General features: G+C 56.2%; 1 protein-coding gene across 3 annotated transcripts in view; it reads left to right on the forward strand.

The window, feature by feature from the left end:
• The first annotated feature begins 798 nt into the window (after positions 1-798).
• The window catches only part of KIAA1614 (KIAA1614 ortholog), a 43,477-nt gene continuing 28,628 nt past the window's right edge, over positions 799-15,647 (forward strand). Inside the window, exons 1-3 of one of the 3 annotated variants that reach the window (XM_069546202.1) lie at positions 799-1,408; positions 3,087-4,033; positions 4,883-4,946. In XM_069546202.1, the coding sequence (XP_069402303.1) occupies positions 1,362-1,408; positions 3,087-4,033; positions 4,883-4,946 (1,058 nt within the window). In that variant the 5' untranslated portion in view covers positions 799-1,361. Of the gene's footprint in view, positions 1,409-1,802; positions 1,890-3,086; positions 4,034-4,882; positions 4,947-15,647 lie in introns of those variants that run through there. The other 2 variants (XM_069546201.1, XM_069546203.1) reach the window with 2 other exon arrangements.

A 15,647-nucleotide genomic window follows, 5' to 3' on the forward strand; every position in this document is an offset into this window, starting at 1 on the left:
CGGACACTGCGGTCCTTACGGTAGGCAGCTAGGTCTGTCACCTAGACGGTGACTACTGCCTCAGTGCAAACAGAGAGCAACGCGCGCTGGGGAGTGAAGCTCCTTAGCAGAAGGAAAGATGATCAGCACTTTTCCTTTGTGGAGATTTCCGGAATCTCCTGGGTCCTAATTCTCTTATAGTTTGTTGTGGAAAAATAGGTTTGGAAATAGTTGGGGCTCCGTTCCCTCCCCCTGGGTGGAAAGAGAAAGCGTCCTCCCTTGTTTGGGGCCACCGCTGCAGGTCAAGTCCTTCGCAGCTATTAATACTTCCTGCCAGGTCTGGGAAAAGTGACAAGGGGCCTTCAGGAGTCCCCAGGGTCCCCCCAGAACCGGTCCCTACCCAAGGCGTCTGGTTGGCGTCATGCAGGCACCTGGCTCTCCCCTTAGCTGGACAAGAAGAGGAGGCTCGCGTCCACCACGTGTGCCCCCTCGCGCTGCTAGAAAGCGGAAACAAATGACCTTGACCTCCAAGGAGACAGCCCCTCGGAAAGGGCGCCTCCTCCGGAAAAGTTGTCCAGACAAAGGGCATTCCTCGGCTTCCACCCCGACAGCCGACAGCCGGCGGCCGGGCCTCCCCCCGCGCCCCGGGTGTAGGGTTACACGCCTCGCCGCGAAGCTCGGGGGAGAGCGCGGTGTTTCCGCAGCTTCGGCTCACGTGGAGCCGCGTCTCACCGCCGCGCTCTCCCCGAAGCCTGGGCTGCGAGCGCCCTCCCAGCGGACGGGGCGACCCGGGCCGGGAGGGGTGAGGTCCGGAGGCCCGCAAGGCCGCCCCCGCCCCGTCCGAAGCCCCGAGCTCGCGGTCGGGCCGGCGGCTTAGACGTCCGGACGGCCCCCGGGAGGGGCGGCCCTGCAGGGCGCTGGGGGCCGGGCGCCGGGCCCCGAGGAGCGCGCGGGGCGGCGGGGCGGGGTGGGAGCGAGGGCCGCTCCTCCAGCCCCTTCCGCCGCGCCTCCTTTCTGCTCTCCCGCTCCCTCTTCCCGTCCCGGCCGGGGGAGGCGCCGGGCTTGGCCTCTCACCCCCTCCGTGGCCGAGCCATGAGCTAGCCGCCCATGCCGCTTCCTGCCCTCCCGCGCCCTCGCCGTCCGACCCCGCGTCCCCTCCCCGGACCTGGAGGGAGGCCGCGGCCCGCGGGGCGGCTGCCCGGTTCCGACCCCACCCGGACCCCGGGGCGGCCCGCAGAGCCCGGAGCCGAGCCGGGCGCGCCCCGAGAGCCGAGGCCTGCGGGCCGCACTCCCCGAGCCCCGGGCCGGAGCCCGCGCGCCCGGCGCCCCGCCGCGGGCCCGGGAGGGAGAGGGGGCGAGAGGAGGGCCTGGCCTTCCCTGGGATGGAGGGGATGGAGGCGGCGGCCAGGCCTGCCGGCGGCAGCCTTCAGTGAGTACGGAGGAGGCGAGGCCCCGGGCGGGCCGGGGATGGCGGGGCCGGGGGAGCGAGAAGGAAGGGTCGCGGGGGGAGCCCTGCCCGTCACGACCGTCTTCATTTCAGCGTCTCGGGGTTGGGGCTAGAGGAGCACAGCGCTCGGCCCTAGACTTCAGCGGCCCCGAGGCGCACTAGTCGGTACCCACTGCTCCCCCGAGGAAAGTCTCATCCATCCTAACAGGTCTCTAGAGAGGGGTGATCTCTGGAATGCTGTTCCAGACTTTACCTGAAAGCTCTTGTAATGTGACGGAGATTGCACCCATACCCTTCAAATCCCCTGCTTCCTGGATCGAACCTTAGAAGAGAGGACTCGGTGGCTGGGCTGTGACGACAAAGTTGGCCAATTCTGGATGAACTGGTAGAGAGACCGATCTCGTCCTCCCGGAGACAGGCATTAAACGTCACAGGCTTAAAACTGACGTAACATACAGACCGTGTGTGTGTATTTTGCTTTATAGAACATGTGTATTCATGAAATGTATTAAAAACTGAGTTGTAATAAATGACTATAGAGGGGCTTGGCATTTAAGAGAATTTTGTAGTGAATCTTTAGTCAGTATTAGGTGAATAATTAATCCGTAGTTTGTAATTTATGTAAATGTGGATTTTTATGCATACACTGGGACATTCCTAGATGTATGGTGTAGAAGGGGCATTCTCAGAGAACAGGATAAATATTAAGATATTGTGGCTTGTATGTGTGCACAGAACTGCTTGGCGAGTAAAATCTCGAGCTCACTTTTATTCCCTGTGAAGACATTGGCATCAAGCGAGCTACCAAGGAGCGGATCGTCTGGGCAGGTCACCTGTCCAGACCAGTATTTGTGTAGGACTAAGGGGAGTTGGGGTTCTGGTCACTGGGCGCTTTGGAAGAGCTCTGACCTTGGGAGGAGAAGCTTTGAGTTCCTAGCCAGGCCTCCCTCAGCTTTGGTGTCTCCTAATGGGTCTGGGCCTCCACCTCTCTCTCTGTAAAAAGGAGGGTCATAACCCTATTCCAGCAGAATGGCATAAGAATTTAAGAGAGAGCGTTTGAAAGTACCTTCAGGCCGGCCCCGCACCGAGCAGACACTGAAAGGCCTTGGTGCCTGATCCTGGCCGCCCTGTGGGCACAGCTCTGCTCACGCCTGTGGTTTGAGCACAGGGAGGGGGCACCTCCCACCAGCGGCTCTGATCCTGGGTGGTATCTTCCTGAAGCCCATCCTCTGCATTTGTTCCCTTTGGAAAGGGAAGAGCTTGTGGGCATGAGCAGAAATTGCCATCCTCCCCTGAGGCCTGACACCTGTCAGCAAAACACAAAGCCAGGGACTGGGAATCCAGCCCCCATTTTCCCTCTGGTCCACACTAGGCAGAAGATTAGCTGTTACTTGATGCTTCATTGTCCCCACGTGTAAAATGGGGATAGAAAAATAAGACTACTACTCCGACTTGGAAGAAAAAACTCAGTCATGACTTATTTGCACCATCCAAAGCCTTGTGCTCCCCAAGGTGCTTTCACATTGTCTAGGGGTACCCCCTGATCTGACCCCCAGTTGTCTTCCTCCAGACAGGGCTCTATACCAACTATGGAGACCCAGGAGGTCGTGGGAGCTGGCCAGGCAGTGGGTCTAAGGGCTCTGTCTGTTTTCTCCTCCAGAGAACACCAAATAGGGAGCAGAATGGCCAGCTCTGTGGAGGCGACCACAGCTGTGGAGAGAAGTGGGCCCGAGCCACAGCTGGAGAATGGACACCTCCCGAGACCCTGGCCCTGCCCTCAAGAAGACGGAACACCCAGCCCGAAGGCCGCCCAGCCTCCCGGGGCACAGGGGATACAGCTCCAGGGCCCCTCCGTGCTGGAGTCCAAGGTGAGGGCCTTGAAGGAGAGGATGACAGCGGGCAGACAGGGGGCAGGCCCCGGCCTCACTTCCCACCAGCGGCCGGCCCTCAAGAAACCCAAGGCCAGACGAGTCAAGGTGGGTGGGACCAAGCCTCCGTCAGAGGGGCCTTCCCCACCCGAGGCTGTGGTGGTCCATCACACGCAGAACCCGAATGACAGGCGGCTGGACTGCAGCGTCACCGAGGAGGAGCCTGCCAGGAACGGGGACCCCAGGCCACCCAGGTCGCCTGCCCCCGGACTCAAGTGCAGGAACAGGAGGAGCCCGTGGCCTCCAGAGGCTGTTTGGACACGGTCTGAGTACGACAGAGCTCTGCTGCCTGGGCCCAGCTCTCTGCAAGAGGTCCCCATCCACAAGGTCACTCCCGGCCAGCCAGGGGGCTCTCATCCTTGTAACAAAACCGTCCACGTGCTCACCCTGCGGAAAGGAAGGTCACACCCCCGGCAGGATGGTCTCGGCACCCAGGGAGACCTGGACAGCTTGTCTCCGACCTCCGAGGAGAACTTCGTCCCCAGGCCAGCCCTCTTGGAGGAGCTCTGGAAAACCAGGGACCTCGGGGCCCTGGGCACTGAGGGCAGCACCTTGTCCCTGTCTGACCGTGTAGAGAGGAACCGCCTTCTGCTGCAGGAGATGCTAAGTGTTGGGGGGCAGGGCCCCTCCAAGGTGGGAGTCCCAGGCTGGACTTCATGCTGGGATAGAGCTGTGCCAGGTAAGGCCCACTCTCTGGGTCTGGGAGCTGGGGGCAGTGGGGGGAGTCTAGGAGAAGGGAAGGGAGATGAAGGTTACCTCGGAGGGGAGGGGTGGGAAAGTGGGAGAGCGCAGCTGTTTATCACCAGATTCCTAGGTTGTCCTCTTGGTCTGGGCTTTGACACAGATTCTACATCACCTCACAGCCAGCCCCATCTGCTAAAGGCTCCCCCAACCCCCAAGAACAGCAGTCCCCGACTTTTGGCACCAGGGGCTCGTTGCATGGAAGACAATTTTTCCACAGACTGGTGGGATGGTTTCAGGATGATTCAAGGATGACGTTTACTGAGCACTTTGTTTCTATTATTACCATATCAGCTCCACCTCTGATCATCAGGCATTAGATCCCAGAGCTTGGAGACCCCTGTCCCAGACCACAGGGAAGCCCCCACAGTATGTTCCCTGTGGTTCTTTCAACAGTAGCTTTTTGATGATGACACTTCCTCAGCCCGCGGTGGACTTTGTTGTCCTCGGATAGGAGCCCCTCCCTACAGAGACCCAGCCTCCAGGCCAGCGGGCTGAGCTCAGGTGGTCACAGGGCTGCAAGTGTTCAGGCCTTAGCCACGGCTCTTTCCCTTCCTTCCTCCCACACCCAACACTTGAGAAGACCCCTGTGAGCCCTCAGCTCACGACAGTGCCCACCAGCAGTCACTGTGACAGGCTGAGCCTCCACCTGGGGGAGTCGGAATTATCTGGGGGAGTAAATGGCTGCTGGAGAAAACTTTCTCCTCCAAGCTTGTGCTCATTAAGTGGCAACTGAGAGCCCAGTTCCTGGCTCTGCCCTAATCTCTGCTTCTGCTCTGGGTCCTAGAGCGGCTAGCCGGGGACGTGGACTGGGACTCGGGCATCTCCCTTCAGGACTCGGACCAGAGCAGGTAAGCGCGCTCAGGGCACACTTCTCTGCGTCTCTCCTGGCAGTTGTCCCTGTCCCTTCGTTTCCTCCGTGGCAGGAGAGTAGGAGACGCAGAGAGGGGAGGGGACAAGCAGCTGCAGCCCCAGGCAGGTCTCCTCCCGGAGGCCGCCTAGGAGGCACCCCTCACCCCTGATGCCCAGGTGGGGCATCTGCTCCCTGTGCAAAACTGCGGGGTACAGAGCCTGGTGCGGGGAGCGCTGCAAACCACTTGCTCCGTGATGTGGGGCTCATTTCCCTGCCCCGGCCTCTGTCGCTTTATCCTTCAAGCGGGCCAAGTAATCACTTGTGTCATGTACTTTTCGGACTGTTGTGGGACTGAACACAAGATCAGTTCAGTTCGGCCGCTCATCGTGTCCAGCTCTTTGGGACCCCGTGGACTGCAGCACGCCAGGCCTCCCTGTCCATCACCAACTCCCAGAGTTTACTCAATGGATGGGAAAATCCTCGGGGAGAACATGCAAAAGCAGGGCTTTTATTCCGGCAGTTCCTTTCCCAGTCAAGGGGTGTGCTGGCTGACGTAAAGGTCTTCATCTCCCCCAACCTCCTGGACTTTGCTCCAGCCCCTCCCCTCTGAGGAAAGCTGGGCACCTGGGGTGGGGGTGGGTGGCCGTGGGGCTGTGTCATGACCAGGTAGGCGAGAGGAATATCTTCTGGGAGGGCAGGGAGGCCGTCTGTGGATCCATCAGTGGCTGCCCAGGGCTTGGCCTCATCCTCCGTCTTCACTGCACACCTGGCCCGTGAAGCTGAGTGAGGTCTCAGGACTTGGGAGCAGCCGCATTTCCCCTTTCTGTGCAGTGACGTTACCCTCCTGAGGGTCTCATGGTTTCTGCTGAGGGCAGAGGGCAGCAATGTTACTTCTGCAGATTCCCTGCCTGCTAAATTCCACTTGGCTTGACCTCTCCTCCAGAATATGTGGACCCCAAGTTCTGTTTTCACACAGTGAGTGCTGCCCAGGTTCAGGAGATTCAATCTCTGCTCGGCCACTGGCCTTCTCGCTGACTTGGGCTGAGAGCCTGGTGGAGAGGGGGCTGCCTGGCTCTTTCATCTCATTATTTATGATTTGGAATAGTAGCTGCCCCCCTTCTTCCAGGAGTCTCTTCCTGCCTCCCTAGCCGCCATGTTCAGCCTCCCCTCACATCCACACCTAGCCCAGCCACAGTGTGGAGGCATGTGGCTGTGGTCCTCAGCGACGCCCTGTCCCCTGCCCTGTCCCTTTGTCCTTCCTGGGGAGCCATAAAGGAGACAGCCTGCCTGGGCAGACACAGCTTGTGCCTAGAGGAGCTGGGGCTTCCTCTTCTGCAGCTACACGTCTCCCGGCTCCCCCCTGCTCCCACTCTGTCTTCCCTGGGTGGGAGGAAAGTTCAACTGCAAGATGTCCACGGGGGGTTGTCCAGAGGTCACTACTGAAAGAAGCCAAAGCTCCTGACTTGCATGTTGGATACTAGGTAATTAAAATACCATCTTAAAGGACAAGAACCTCAACCATGAGGGGTCGGGAGGGGCTTTCCCCCGGTCCTGCAAGGAGATGGCGTTTGTGTAGAATGCTCAGGGTAGGAATTTCTGAACTATTGTTTCACCTACCAGACCGTTTGCAGTGGGTTAGGGTCTGCAGTTTACAGTGGCTCAGTGGTAAAGAATCCACCTGCAATGCAGGAGATGTGGGTTTGATCCCTGGGTCGGGAAGATCCCCTGGAGAGGGAAATGGCAACCCATTCCTGTATTCTTGCCTGGAGAATCCCATGGACAGAGGAGCCTGGTGAGCTACAGTCCAGGGGGGGTCACAAAGTGTCAGACACAGCTTAGTGACAAAGCACACACACAAGGTGTCTGTGTCTAGGTGTAGGCTGTGTGGGCGTGTGCCTATATATACTGTAGGATGATCTCGTATGTGTATATGTGTGGAATGAGGTAGGTGCCCAGCATATATCCAGGCACAGAGTTGGCCTGGGGAAAACTGTCCCCTGGCTTGTTTAGAAGGTCATTCACAGTGCCCCATGGACCTTTACTGGTGATCTACACCCTGCTGAGTAAACACCCAGGCTGAAAGGCCAGAAAGGACACCTACTTCATGGAGAAAGTTTCTCCATGTCCAGAGGCCCCTTGGGACAGGGTTCCTCATTTGGCTCTATTCCTGAGTCTTCTGGGCAGATTCTAAAATAGTCCCTGAGACCCTGCAGGTTCCATCTCTCCCCTAAGCAGGATGGTTTTGTTGCTGCTTCTTCTCTATATCTGAGCTTCCTGAGAGACTTTTGAAACAAGGCGCACTTCCCTCAGCCCTGTACCCCTGGCCATATGGTCTGCATGGAGGGGCTGAGGACCCTGGACAGCGTAGACTCTGAGACCATGGCGGCTGTCATGATGGTCATCCTGAAAGGGCCGGGACATCACTCAGGACGTGTTCTGACAGTGAGCCCCTTAAATCTTCTCAGCGTTTGAGGCATAAAAGGTCTGGTTTCACAGTCAGTCAAGTTTAGCATCAGTGCAGTTCAGTGTTACAACCAAATAATCACCAGGTTGACGATTGATCATTAATCTGGTCAGTAATGACCAGGTCAACCCAGCATGTATTTATGTCCTCAGTTGTTACTGTTCTGCACGGTGGTAAGACAGGAAGCCCCCAAATGATGGTGAAACAGCAGAGCCCAGGACAGCAGACCCTGTCTGACTGGCAGGGTTGGACCAGCTCATTGCAGGTGGTCACAAGGAGAGTCAGCTGTGGAGGCGAGACCCCCGAGATGCCGAGGGAACACCAGAATGTCCCAGGGCCAAATGGTTGTCCCTTCTACTGAGGGACGAAAGGAGACTCCACCCCAGAGGACAGAAACCACCTGGAGGTCCTTCCTTCCAGAAGACCATGCTGACACTCAGCTCCAGCCCTTGCGCTGTACTACATCCTGACAGTGTCCTAACAACAATGGATTGACTGTTCCCATTTCACTGACAGAGACCCTCTGGGCAGAGGCTAAGCGACTTGCCTGGTGATGAAGCTATTAAATGTTAGAGTCAGGGTTCACAGTCAAAACTGCTTGGCACCAAGGGCCATTCTCTAACCATTATGCTGCACTGCTACAAGCTGCCCCACAGGTCACGCCTTGGGTTAGGGACCTGGGGGCCCTTGGCTCCCTCCCCCAGCCTGGTATTCTCAAGTATAGACCAAGGAAGGTAGGTGGCAGGCTCCATGGGCTAAGCTTGTTTCTCTCCTAAGTCGCCGTTGACATGATTTGGGAAATGGGGTTTTGATTTGTGGAGAGAAGACAAGGGGAGGGGTAAGCACTTCAGGACGACAGAGGGTGAGATGGTTGGATGGCATCACTGACTCAGTGGGCATGAATTTGATCTAATTCCGGGAGCTGATGCAGGACAGAGAAGTCTGGCATGCTTTAGCCCACGGGGTCACAGAATCGGACACGACTGAGTGACTGAAAACACAACAAAAGCACTTCAGGGAAGCCCAGTGGGGGTCAGTACTGTCAGCCGTGACCTCGCTCACAGCCGCGTGTGAGCACTGGACTCCTCAGAGATGGGAGCAGGAGGGAATCAAAGGGCGCTCTGCGCGGGGGCTCCGCCCTCATCCATTCTTAGAAGCCTGTGGTGTCCCATCCCAGCTGTCTGTAAAACCTCTGGGAGGGCACAGCAGGATTGTATGTTGCCTTAGGGCCCCAGATGAACCCTGCTTGTGCAAAAAGTATGTAAAACCAGAGGAGCAGCTGCAGTCAGTGCGATACTCACCCCAGGCCCTGCACCGCAAGGCAGTCGACTCTTTACAAAAAAGGACTCAGCCTTGGGCTGCTGCAGGCACCAGGGAGGCCCCCTGAGGCCCAGGGCCTGCCTTGGCAAGCTTGTTGGGAAGGCAGTGCTGTGGGACCCAGGCTTGCTCTGCTTCAAATCAGGGCCTTCTGTGTGTGTCATCTTTGGGGGGCAGAGGGGCAGACCCTGAAGTGTGTCTGCAGGGGCTTTAACCCCTGCTCCGCTGTGGGGTCAATGGAGGGGAGAGGGTCTCTGGGGTTGTTTCATTTGTGCTGTGATGATGATGGAAGCACAGAGGACTTCCTGGGTTGTTGATTTCCCTCATCCCTGTGGCGGAGTTGTGCCCATTTCTAGGACAGAAATGGAGGCTCAGAGGAGGGAGCCCAGTCTCAGTGTGTATGCCTCATCACGAGAAAAGAAGGGACAAACGTTGTTGGGTTCCGATTTTCGGGCCTCCATGGAGACGGCTAACAGCCAAAGCTCCCTGCCCCGAAGCTGTCTGCAGGCTCCAGTTTACAGGAGGGGCAGACAGGGAACCCTCAAGAATTTCAGAGGCCTGGGCTGTGGCTCAAGTGGTCAGGCCCACAACTGTGAGAAAACCTTGGGCTTTTAAAACTTAATTTATTACCTAGCATTACACCGTGTGTAATTTCAGAAGGAATTCCCACTTTGCCCTCACTGCCCACTCTGCCTACACCAGCTTTGGCTGTTGCTGGTGGATCTTCCGTCTGGAGCTCCTTGAGGGGCAAGGACCATGCTGTTCTCTCTGGGACCCAGGACCTGCCAAGTGTCAGCACGGTACAGGCACTCAGAATATGTTTTCCAGAAGCACGCGTGTATGAGTGTAACTGAGGGCTTACCCGGGGGTGGACACCCCTGTGGGCTTGATTGGATCTGATTGGAGCCAGTAGAGGACATTCCAGATGGGTAAGACCTGCAGACATGCATGGGAGAGGTATGCAGTGGATCGCATGGAAGATACTATCAGGACACAGGGTGGGAGTGTGGGCTGAGGCCCTTTTGGAGAGCCTGGGAATTTAGATTTTAGGTAAGGTAGGAGGAACTGGAGAGACATTTTCTGTCTCTCTCCTCTTGACAAGATTAGGAATGACAAAGGGTTTCCTCTAGTTTTTCTTTGTGTCTGTGTATCAGAGCCAGTGGGCTTCCCTGGTGGCTCAGATGGTAAAGAACCTGCCTGCGATGTGGGAGACCCGGGCTCAATTCCTGGACCAGAAGTTTGCCTGGAGAAGGGAATGGCTACCCACTCCAGCATTCTTGCCTGAAGAATCCCATGGACGGAGGAGTCCATGGAGGTCACAAAAAGTCAGACATGACTGAGCGACTAACACACACACACACACACACACACACACACACACATCCCTGAGTCGGCGGGCAGGATAGGGAATGGCCGGGGGTACACAGGATGAGCAGGGGCTCAGCTAGTCTTCGTTACACCCTTTCCTAGGTGTGTTCTCAGGTATACCTGCAGCCCTGTGACTCCTGGGGGTCTCACACTCACCTCTAGGATTCCTCATGACCCCCTGAGTCTAAGGAACCAGAAAGTCCAGAACCTGGCTGGTGAGCCAGAATGACCTGCAGACCCCCTTACCAGGCTACCGGGTACAAGGCCATGGTGCAGGGCCGCATCCCAGCACTGTCAGGAAACGGGGTCCTCCTACCAGGGAGGGTGTGGGATGGCAGGAGGGAGTCCTGGGCGCGAGTGTGAGAGAAGCAGCTCCTGCTCCTCCCAGGAGTCGCAGGGCTGCAGGCATACCTGAGGGCACCCCCAGGTTCAAGGTGTAATGAAGACTAGCTGAGCCCCTACCTGTCCTGCGTACTGCCCCCCGTCATTCCCTATCCTTCCCCCTGACTCAGATATACAGACACGAAGGAGAACTCGAGGAAACCCCTTGCCACTCTCAAACCTGGAAAGACTAAAACTAAAAAGAAGAAAATTACATTTAGCCACTCACCAGTGTTCCAACTACAAACACTCCTGAAGCATCTAGGTTCTGAGTCCCCGTGGAAAAGGAAGAATGCGATCCCTTCAAGTCCTCCCTCATAGCGAGTGTCACCTGCAACTTTCCTCCATGTCATCATCACACTCATACACCCCACACGTGAAAATCTCACTGTGGTCCCAATCTTTATGAATAGAGGGCCTCAGGAAAGTTAATTTGCTCAAGATCATTCATCAGTGAGGAGCTGGGCTGAAATTCAAGAGGAAGCCTTCCTCCATGGCCTTCAGAGTGGAATAGGCCACTGTCCCCCTACCCGGGGGTGTCTTGGTCACCTGCCTCCACGCATGCAGTGCTGACCAAGGGGACAGCCCACAGGAGTTTATTCTCCTTTTCCTTCTTCAAGAAGGCAAGGGCAGAACCACTTTGCTCTCCCAGTAAGAAGTCGACAACCTAGGGAAGCTCTGCACGCCCCCACACAATATCTTTTCAAAGCTGTTCAATGAGGTGTATCCCACAGCAACCATCCGTTTTTATTTATTTGTTTTATTTTATTGCAGTATAGTTGATTTACGGTGTTGTGATGCTTTCTTGTGTACAGCAGAGTGGTTGCTATACGTATACGTATATTCTTTTTCATTTTCTCTTTCATTATAGTTTATCATAGGATACTGAACGCAGTTCCCTTTGCTCTGCAGTAGGACCTTGCTGTTGATCCTTTGTATATACAATTGTTTGCATCTGCTAATCCCAGACTCCCAATCCCTCCCTCCCCCACCCACCTCCTCTTTCACAACCACATGTCTTTCTGTGCGTCTGTAACTGTTTCTGTTTTATAGATAGGCTCATTTGTATCATATGTTAGACTTCACATGCAAGTTATGTTGTAAGGTATTTGTTTTCTTCTTTCTGACTTAGCTCACTTAGAGTGATAATCTCTGGGTCCATCCATGTTGCTGCAAATGGCATGATTTCACTCCTTTTTATGGCCGGGTAGTATTCCACTGGATATATGTACTCTATCTTCTCTTTCTATTCCTCTGTCAATGGACATTTAGTTTGCTTCCGTGTCTTGGCTATTGTAAATAGTGTTGCAATGAACATAGGGGTGCACGTTATCTTTTCAAATTATAGTCTTCTCTGGATACGTGCCATTCTTAAGGATGCCGCTCCTCCTTCTATTTTGGGAGAAGTGCCCATTTATTTACTGGGTAGCAGCTTCCCTCTGCTACCAGGTAGCCTCCTCCAGCTCCCTGTTCGATGGAAATTGCCTTTTCTGTTGAGCCCTGTGCAGAGCTCCAAAGGTCTAGAACAAAACCCACCAAGCCCTCTCTAGCTTCAAAATAGTTTCTCACTTCTGAACATGCCTTTGTGTGACATCCCCAAGATGACAGGGGCTCTCTTTGGCAGGTGATTTTAGTTCACGTTCAGGGATTCCATCTTAAGCTCAGCAAGGGGGGGGGAGAGGAACTTCACAAAATAATGGTGCAAATAAGAAAAGCAGTGATGATAATAAATGCTGATATTGATTGAATCTCATCACGTGCCTCGCTCTGTGCTCAGCTCTTCTGAGGGGATCGGTCTCACTTAACAACTGAGCCCTTTTTTAGGAGAAGAGGAAGCCGAACCGTAACCCCTACGTAACCTACCAGGGTGACTCAGCTAGTAAGTGGCAGCCCAGGATGAGAAGCCGGGCAGCCTGTCCCAGTGGACATGAATTTGTGCCGATTCTGGGAGATAGTGTGGGACAGGGAAGCCTGGTGTGCTGCGGTCCATGGGGTTTCAGAGAGTTAGACAGAACTTGGTGATTGACCACCAAGGAACACACTGTCCCGGGAACACACTTCTAACCTTCACTCTAGGGTTTGTTCTGTCCATGTCCTGCAGCCCTGGGAAGAAGGCATCTATAACAGTGAGCCCAGAGGCCCCTGCCCACGTGGAACACGTGGTCCAGAATAGGTTCCGAGCCTACTGCTGCCCTCACGCAGGGCGCTGCACACAGTGTGACAGTAGGGCCGCTCTTTTCGTGGCTGTCTGAAAGCTCTCTAATATGCAAAAATGGCACAGTTGCTGGGCAGAAAGGTGAATATGTGTTCTGGTCACAATAGATGTTCCTTCTCCTTGCTGCATCCTGGACTCTGGGAAAAGTCAGATCCCTTTCCATCCCAAATTGTTTCCCTAATTCGTGTTCTTGGGATGAAAGGGTTAAAGCCAGACTGGCTGGAGCTTATTATTTTAATCCAGGATTATGATGGCTGCAGAAGGAAGCTGCTCTGTCTCCCTGACCTCCCTGACTGGGAGGAAATGGTGGTTGTCCTGACTGGAGATCTTGAGCTGGCTATGCCTGGCTGGGAGGGGAGCTGCAGGCAGGGCTCAGCTGGTCTCTCTACCAGGAAGCAGGGCTTAGAGTGGGAGGGGCTTTCCCACTGCTCTTTGTCCTGGGGGGCAGCTTAGGACACTGTGGCTGGAAGGAGCAAGATACTCACGTGGATCTCCCTTTGTCCCCCACAATTAGCTCTTTTAGGTGTTGCTGCTTCTTGAGGGCCAAGCATCTGTGGGGTGAGCCCCCTAGGAGAGGACCTCAAGGTTCCCCACCTGGCTTTGTGGTACTGCAGAATTCCTGGCCAAAGATGTAGGTTCATGGGGTAGCAACGTGGATTCTCTCTCGGTACAACTCCAACTGTTTACAGACGGGGAAACTGAGGCCCAGGGGAAGCACTCAGCCTCTTTAACTCTGTGCCCCACCCGCTGAGCTCACGAGCCCTGGGTGTGCGAGCTCTCACAGCAATGACAGCAGCTCTCTGTGCTCAGATGGAAAGTCTTTGCCGAGCCACACAGGGACCGCCCCAGCCCTGCTGGGCAATCTGCAGAGGGACCGTGGGAGCGGGGACCTTGGGCTGTAGCCATAATGGGAAGGAGTTGGCTCCAGGGCTGTGGTCACGTGAGAGTGGAGGGTCTCCCTCAGATAGCGGAGTCTGAACCTGTCTGCCTGGCGGGGTCAGTGGCCTCGGGTGGACCAGGACAGTGCAGCGAAGCTGGGGAGGGGGGGTTATGGGACAGGTCCATGGGGCTGCACCTGCTTGCCCCCTGCCACTGGGGAGAAAGGCCCCTTTCCAGCCACAGGGCTGTCAGGGCCTGCCCACCCCAGAGCGCACCATGACCAAGAGCCGGCTGCCCTCCTGACTTTGGCCATGGTCTGTGAAGGTGGCTGCCTCTCTCCTCCCTGCTCAGTTGGTTCCTGCATGGATGCCTCCAGGCGCCTCCAAAAAACCCTGCTTTTCTAATCAGTGGAGAAACCAGCTTTGTCTGCCAGAAACCAAAGCAGGGCAGCTGATGAAAAGGAAAGAAAAAACAAAAATAACAGCTCCAAGTAGGGGGAGCAGAAAGAAAAAACAGCAAAGCTGGAAAATGGCTTCGAAACCTGGGGTGAGGCTGTTTCTGACAGCATCTGGCCAGCTGCCTGGAGCCCTCCTGTCTGCCCACCAGGTCTTTTGACAAATGCCCTCCGACAGCCGGGCGGCCACAGCTGTCACCGGAAGGCTCTGAGCGCGCGGGCTGGCAGCCAGAGGCCCGTGGCTGCAGAGGCGTCTCTCCGGGCTGGTAACCTCATTATCTCTGCTGGCGGAGCCGGAGCCCCAGGGAGCACAGCTGCTCTCAGCGGTGCGTTGGAGGCCCTGCCTGTTCGGGAAGCTGTGCAGAGGGCCGCCTCGCCTCACAGGGCAGCGGGCCTTGAGAGCTTACTCTTCATTCTCTCCTGGAAGCCTTCCTGGTTCCAGAACTGTGCCTGGGCCCTGCCAGGGTCTAAAGGCACAGATGGTGCCTTTATTCTGGCAGTTCTTAGTTTTTATCTTGGCCCCAAAGCAGGATTAGGTGCAAATAATGGGAAAATAAAAAGAAAGAAAGAAACAAAAATCATAGACTGCCCAGCGCTCGTCCAAGGTTGTCCCAAGGAGGCCTCAGGGTTGGGCCATTTTCCACTCACATCTCTATCATCCGTCACCTAGGAAACGACTTGGTACCGTCCCCCCTGTCAAGACGAGGCCTCTTTCTCCAGGTGACATATGGGCTGGGGAAGGCCCAGGATTTGGCAGGCTGCAGACTGAGATGCAGGCCGGCCTGAGCCTCTGGCCGCCCAAGTCCTCCTTCTGCGGACCCTCCCTGGTGGGGACAGCCCAGCGTATGTGACAGTGAGGAAGGACAAGGGCAGCTGCAGGGGGTGCAGACATCACATCAGAGAGTGAGTCTGGCTTCAGCCACACGCCGGCTCAGCCGGCTCTGGGACCCGGGGCTGGGAGGAGCCGGAGGATGCGGCAAGGATGCTGGAGGCAGTGGAGCTGGCTGTCTTCTGCTCCGCTTCACTTGATGTTCGACCTTGTGTGACACGCCACATGTTCCTTTCTGCTCAGGAACACCCTCATCTGTCAGGCAGAGAGCGCACCTGCCCCCGGGTCCGCCTGTCTGCAGAGAGGGCCCTCTGGTCAGCGGGAGGCTCTGGGGCAGCTGTTATCCCTGCGACCTGCCGCTGTGTCACCGGGAGATGGCTTTGCAAAAAGGCTGCTGTCATTTTCGGCAGCTCTGGACTAGCCGGGGAGGCAGTGCCCTGGGAGGTGGTGAGGGCTGCTGGGAGAAGACCCTCGTTATGATGAGGAGTGAGCCATTTGCTGACTTGGTGTGGGTTCAGCTTAGTTCCTCTCGGCCCTGACCTGATGTCTATCGGGTTAGGATTGGAACTGAGGCCAGAAATCACCGGGACTTGTGAAAGTGTCATTCTCTCAGAGGAGCAGAGCGGTGATGGGCAGGGCCCCGATGCCTTGTGTCTGCAGTGAGAGCTCAGGACAATGTGCTGTGAGCTTGAGTGGGTGTGTGTGGGTGCCGAGAGATGGAGGAGAGAAGGAGGTGATGCGTATAGAGACCATCTGGCTGGGCATAGGCCCAGCCCAGCAGCCCGGGGCCCT

This window comes from Ovis canadensis, chromosome 12, assembly GCF_042477335.2.
Source record: "Ovis canadensis isolate MfBH-ARS-UI-01 breed Bighorn chromosome 12, ARS-UI_OviCan_v2, whole genome shotgun sequence".
NCBI lineage: Eukaryota > Metazoa > Chordata > Mammalia > Artiodactyla > Bovidae > Ovis > Ovis canadensis.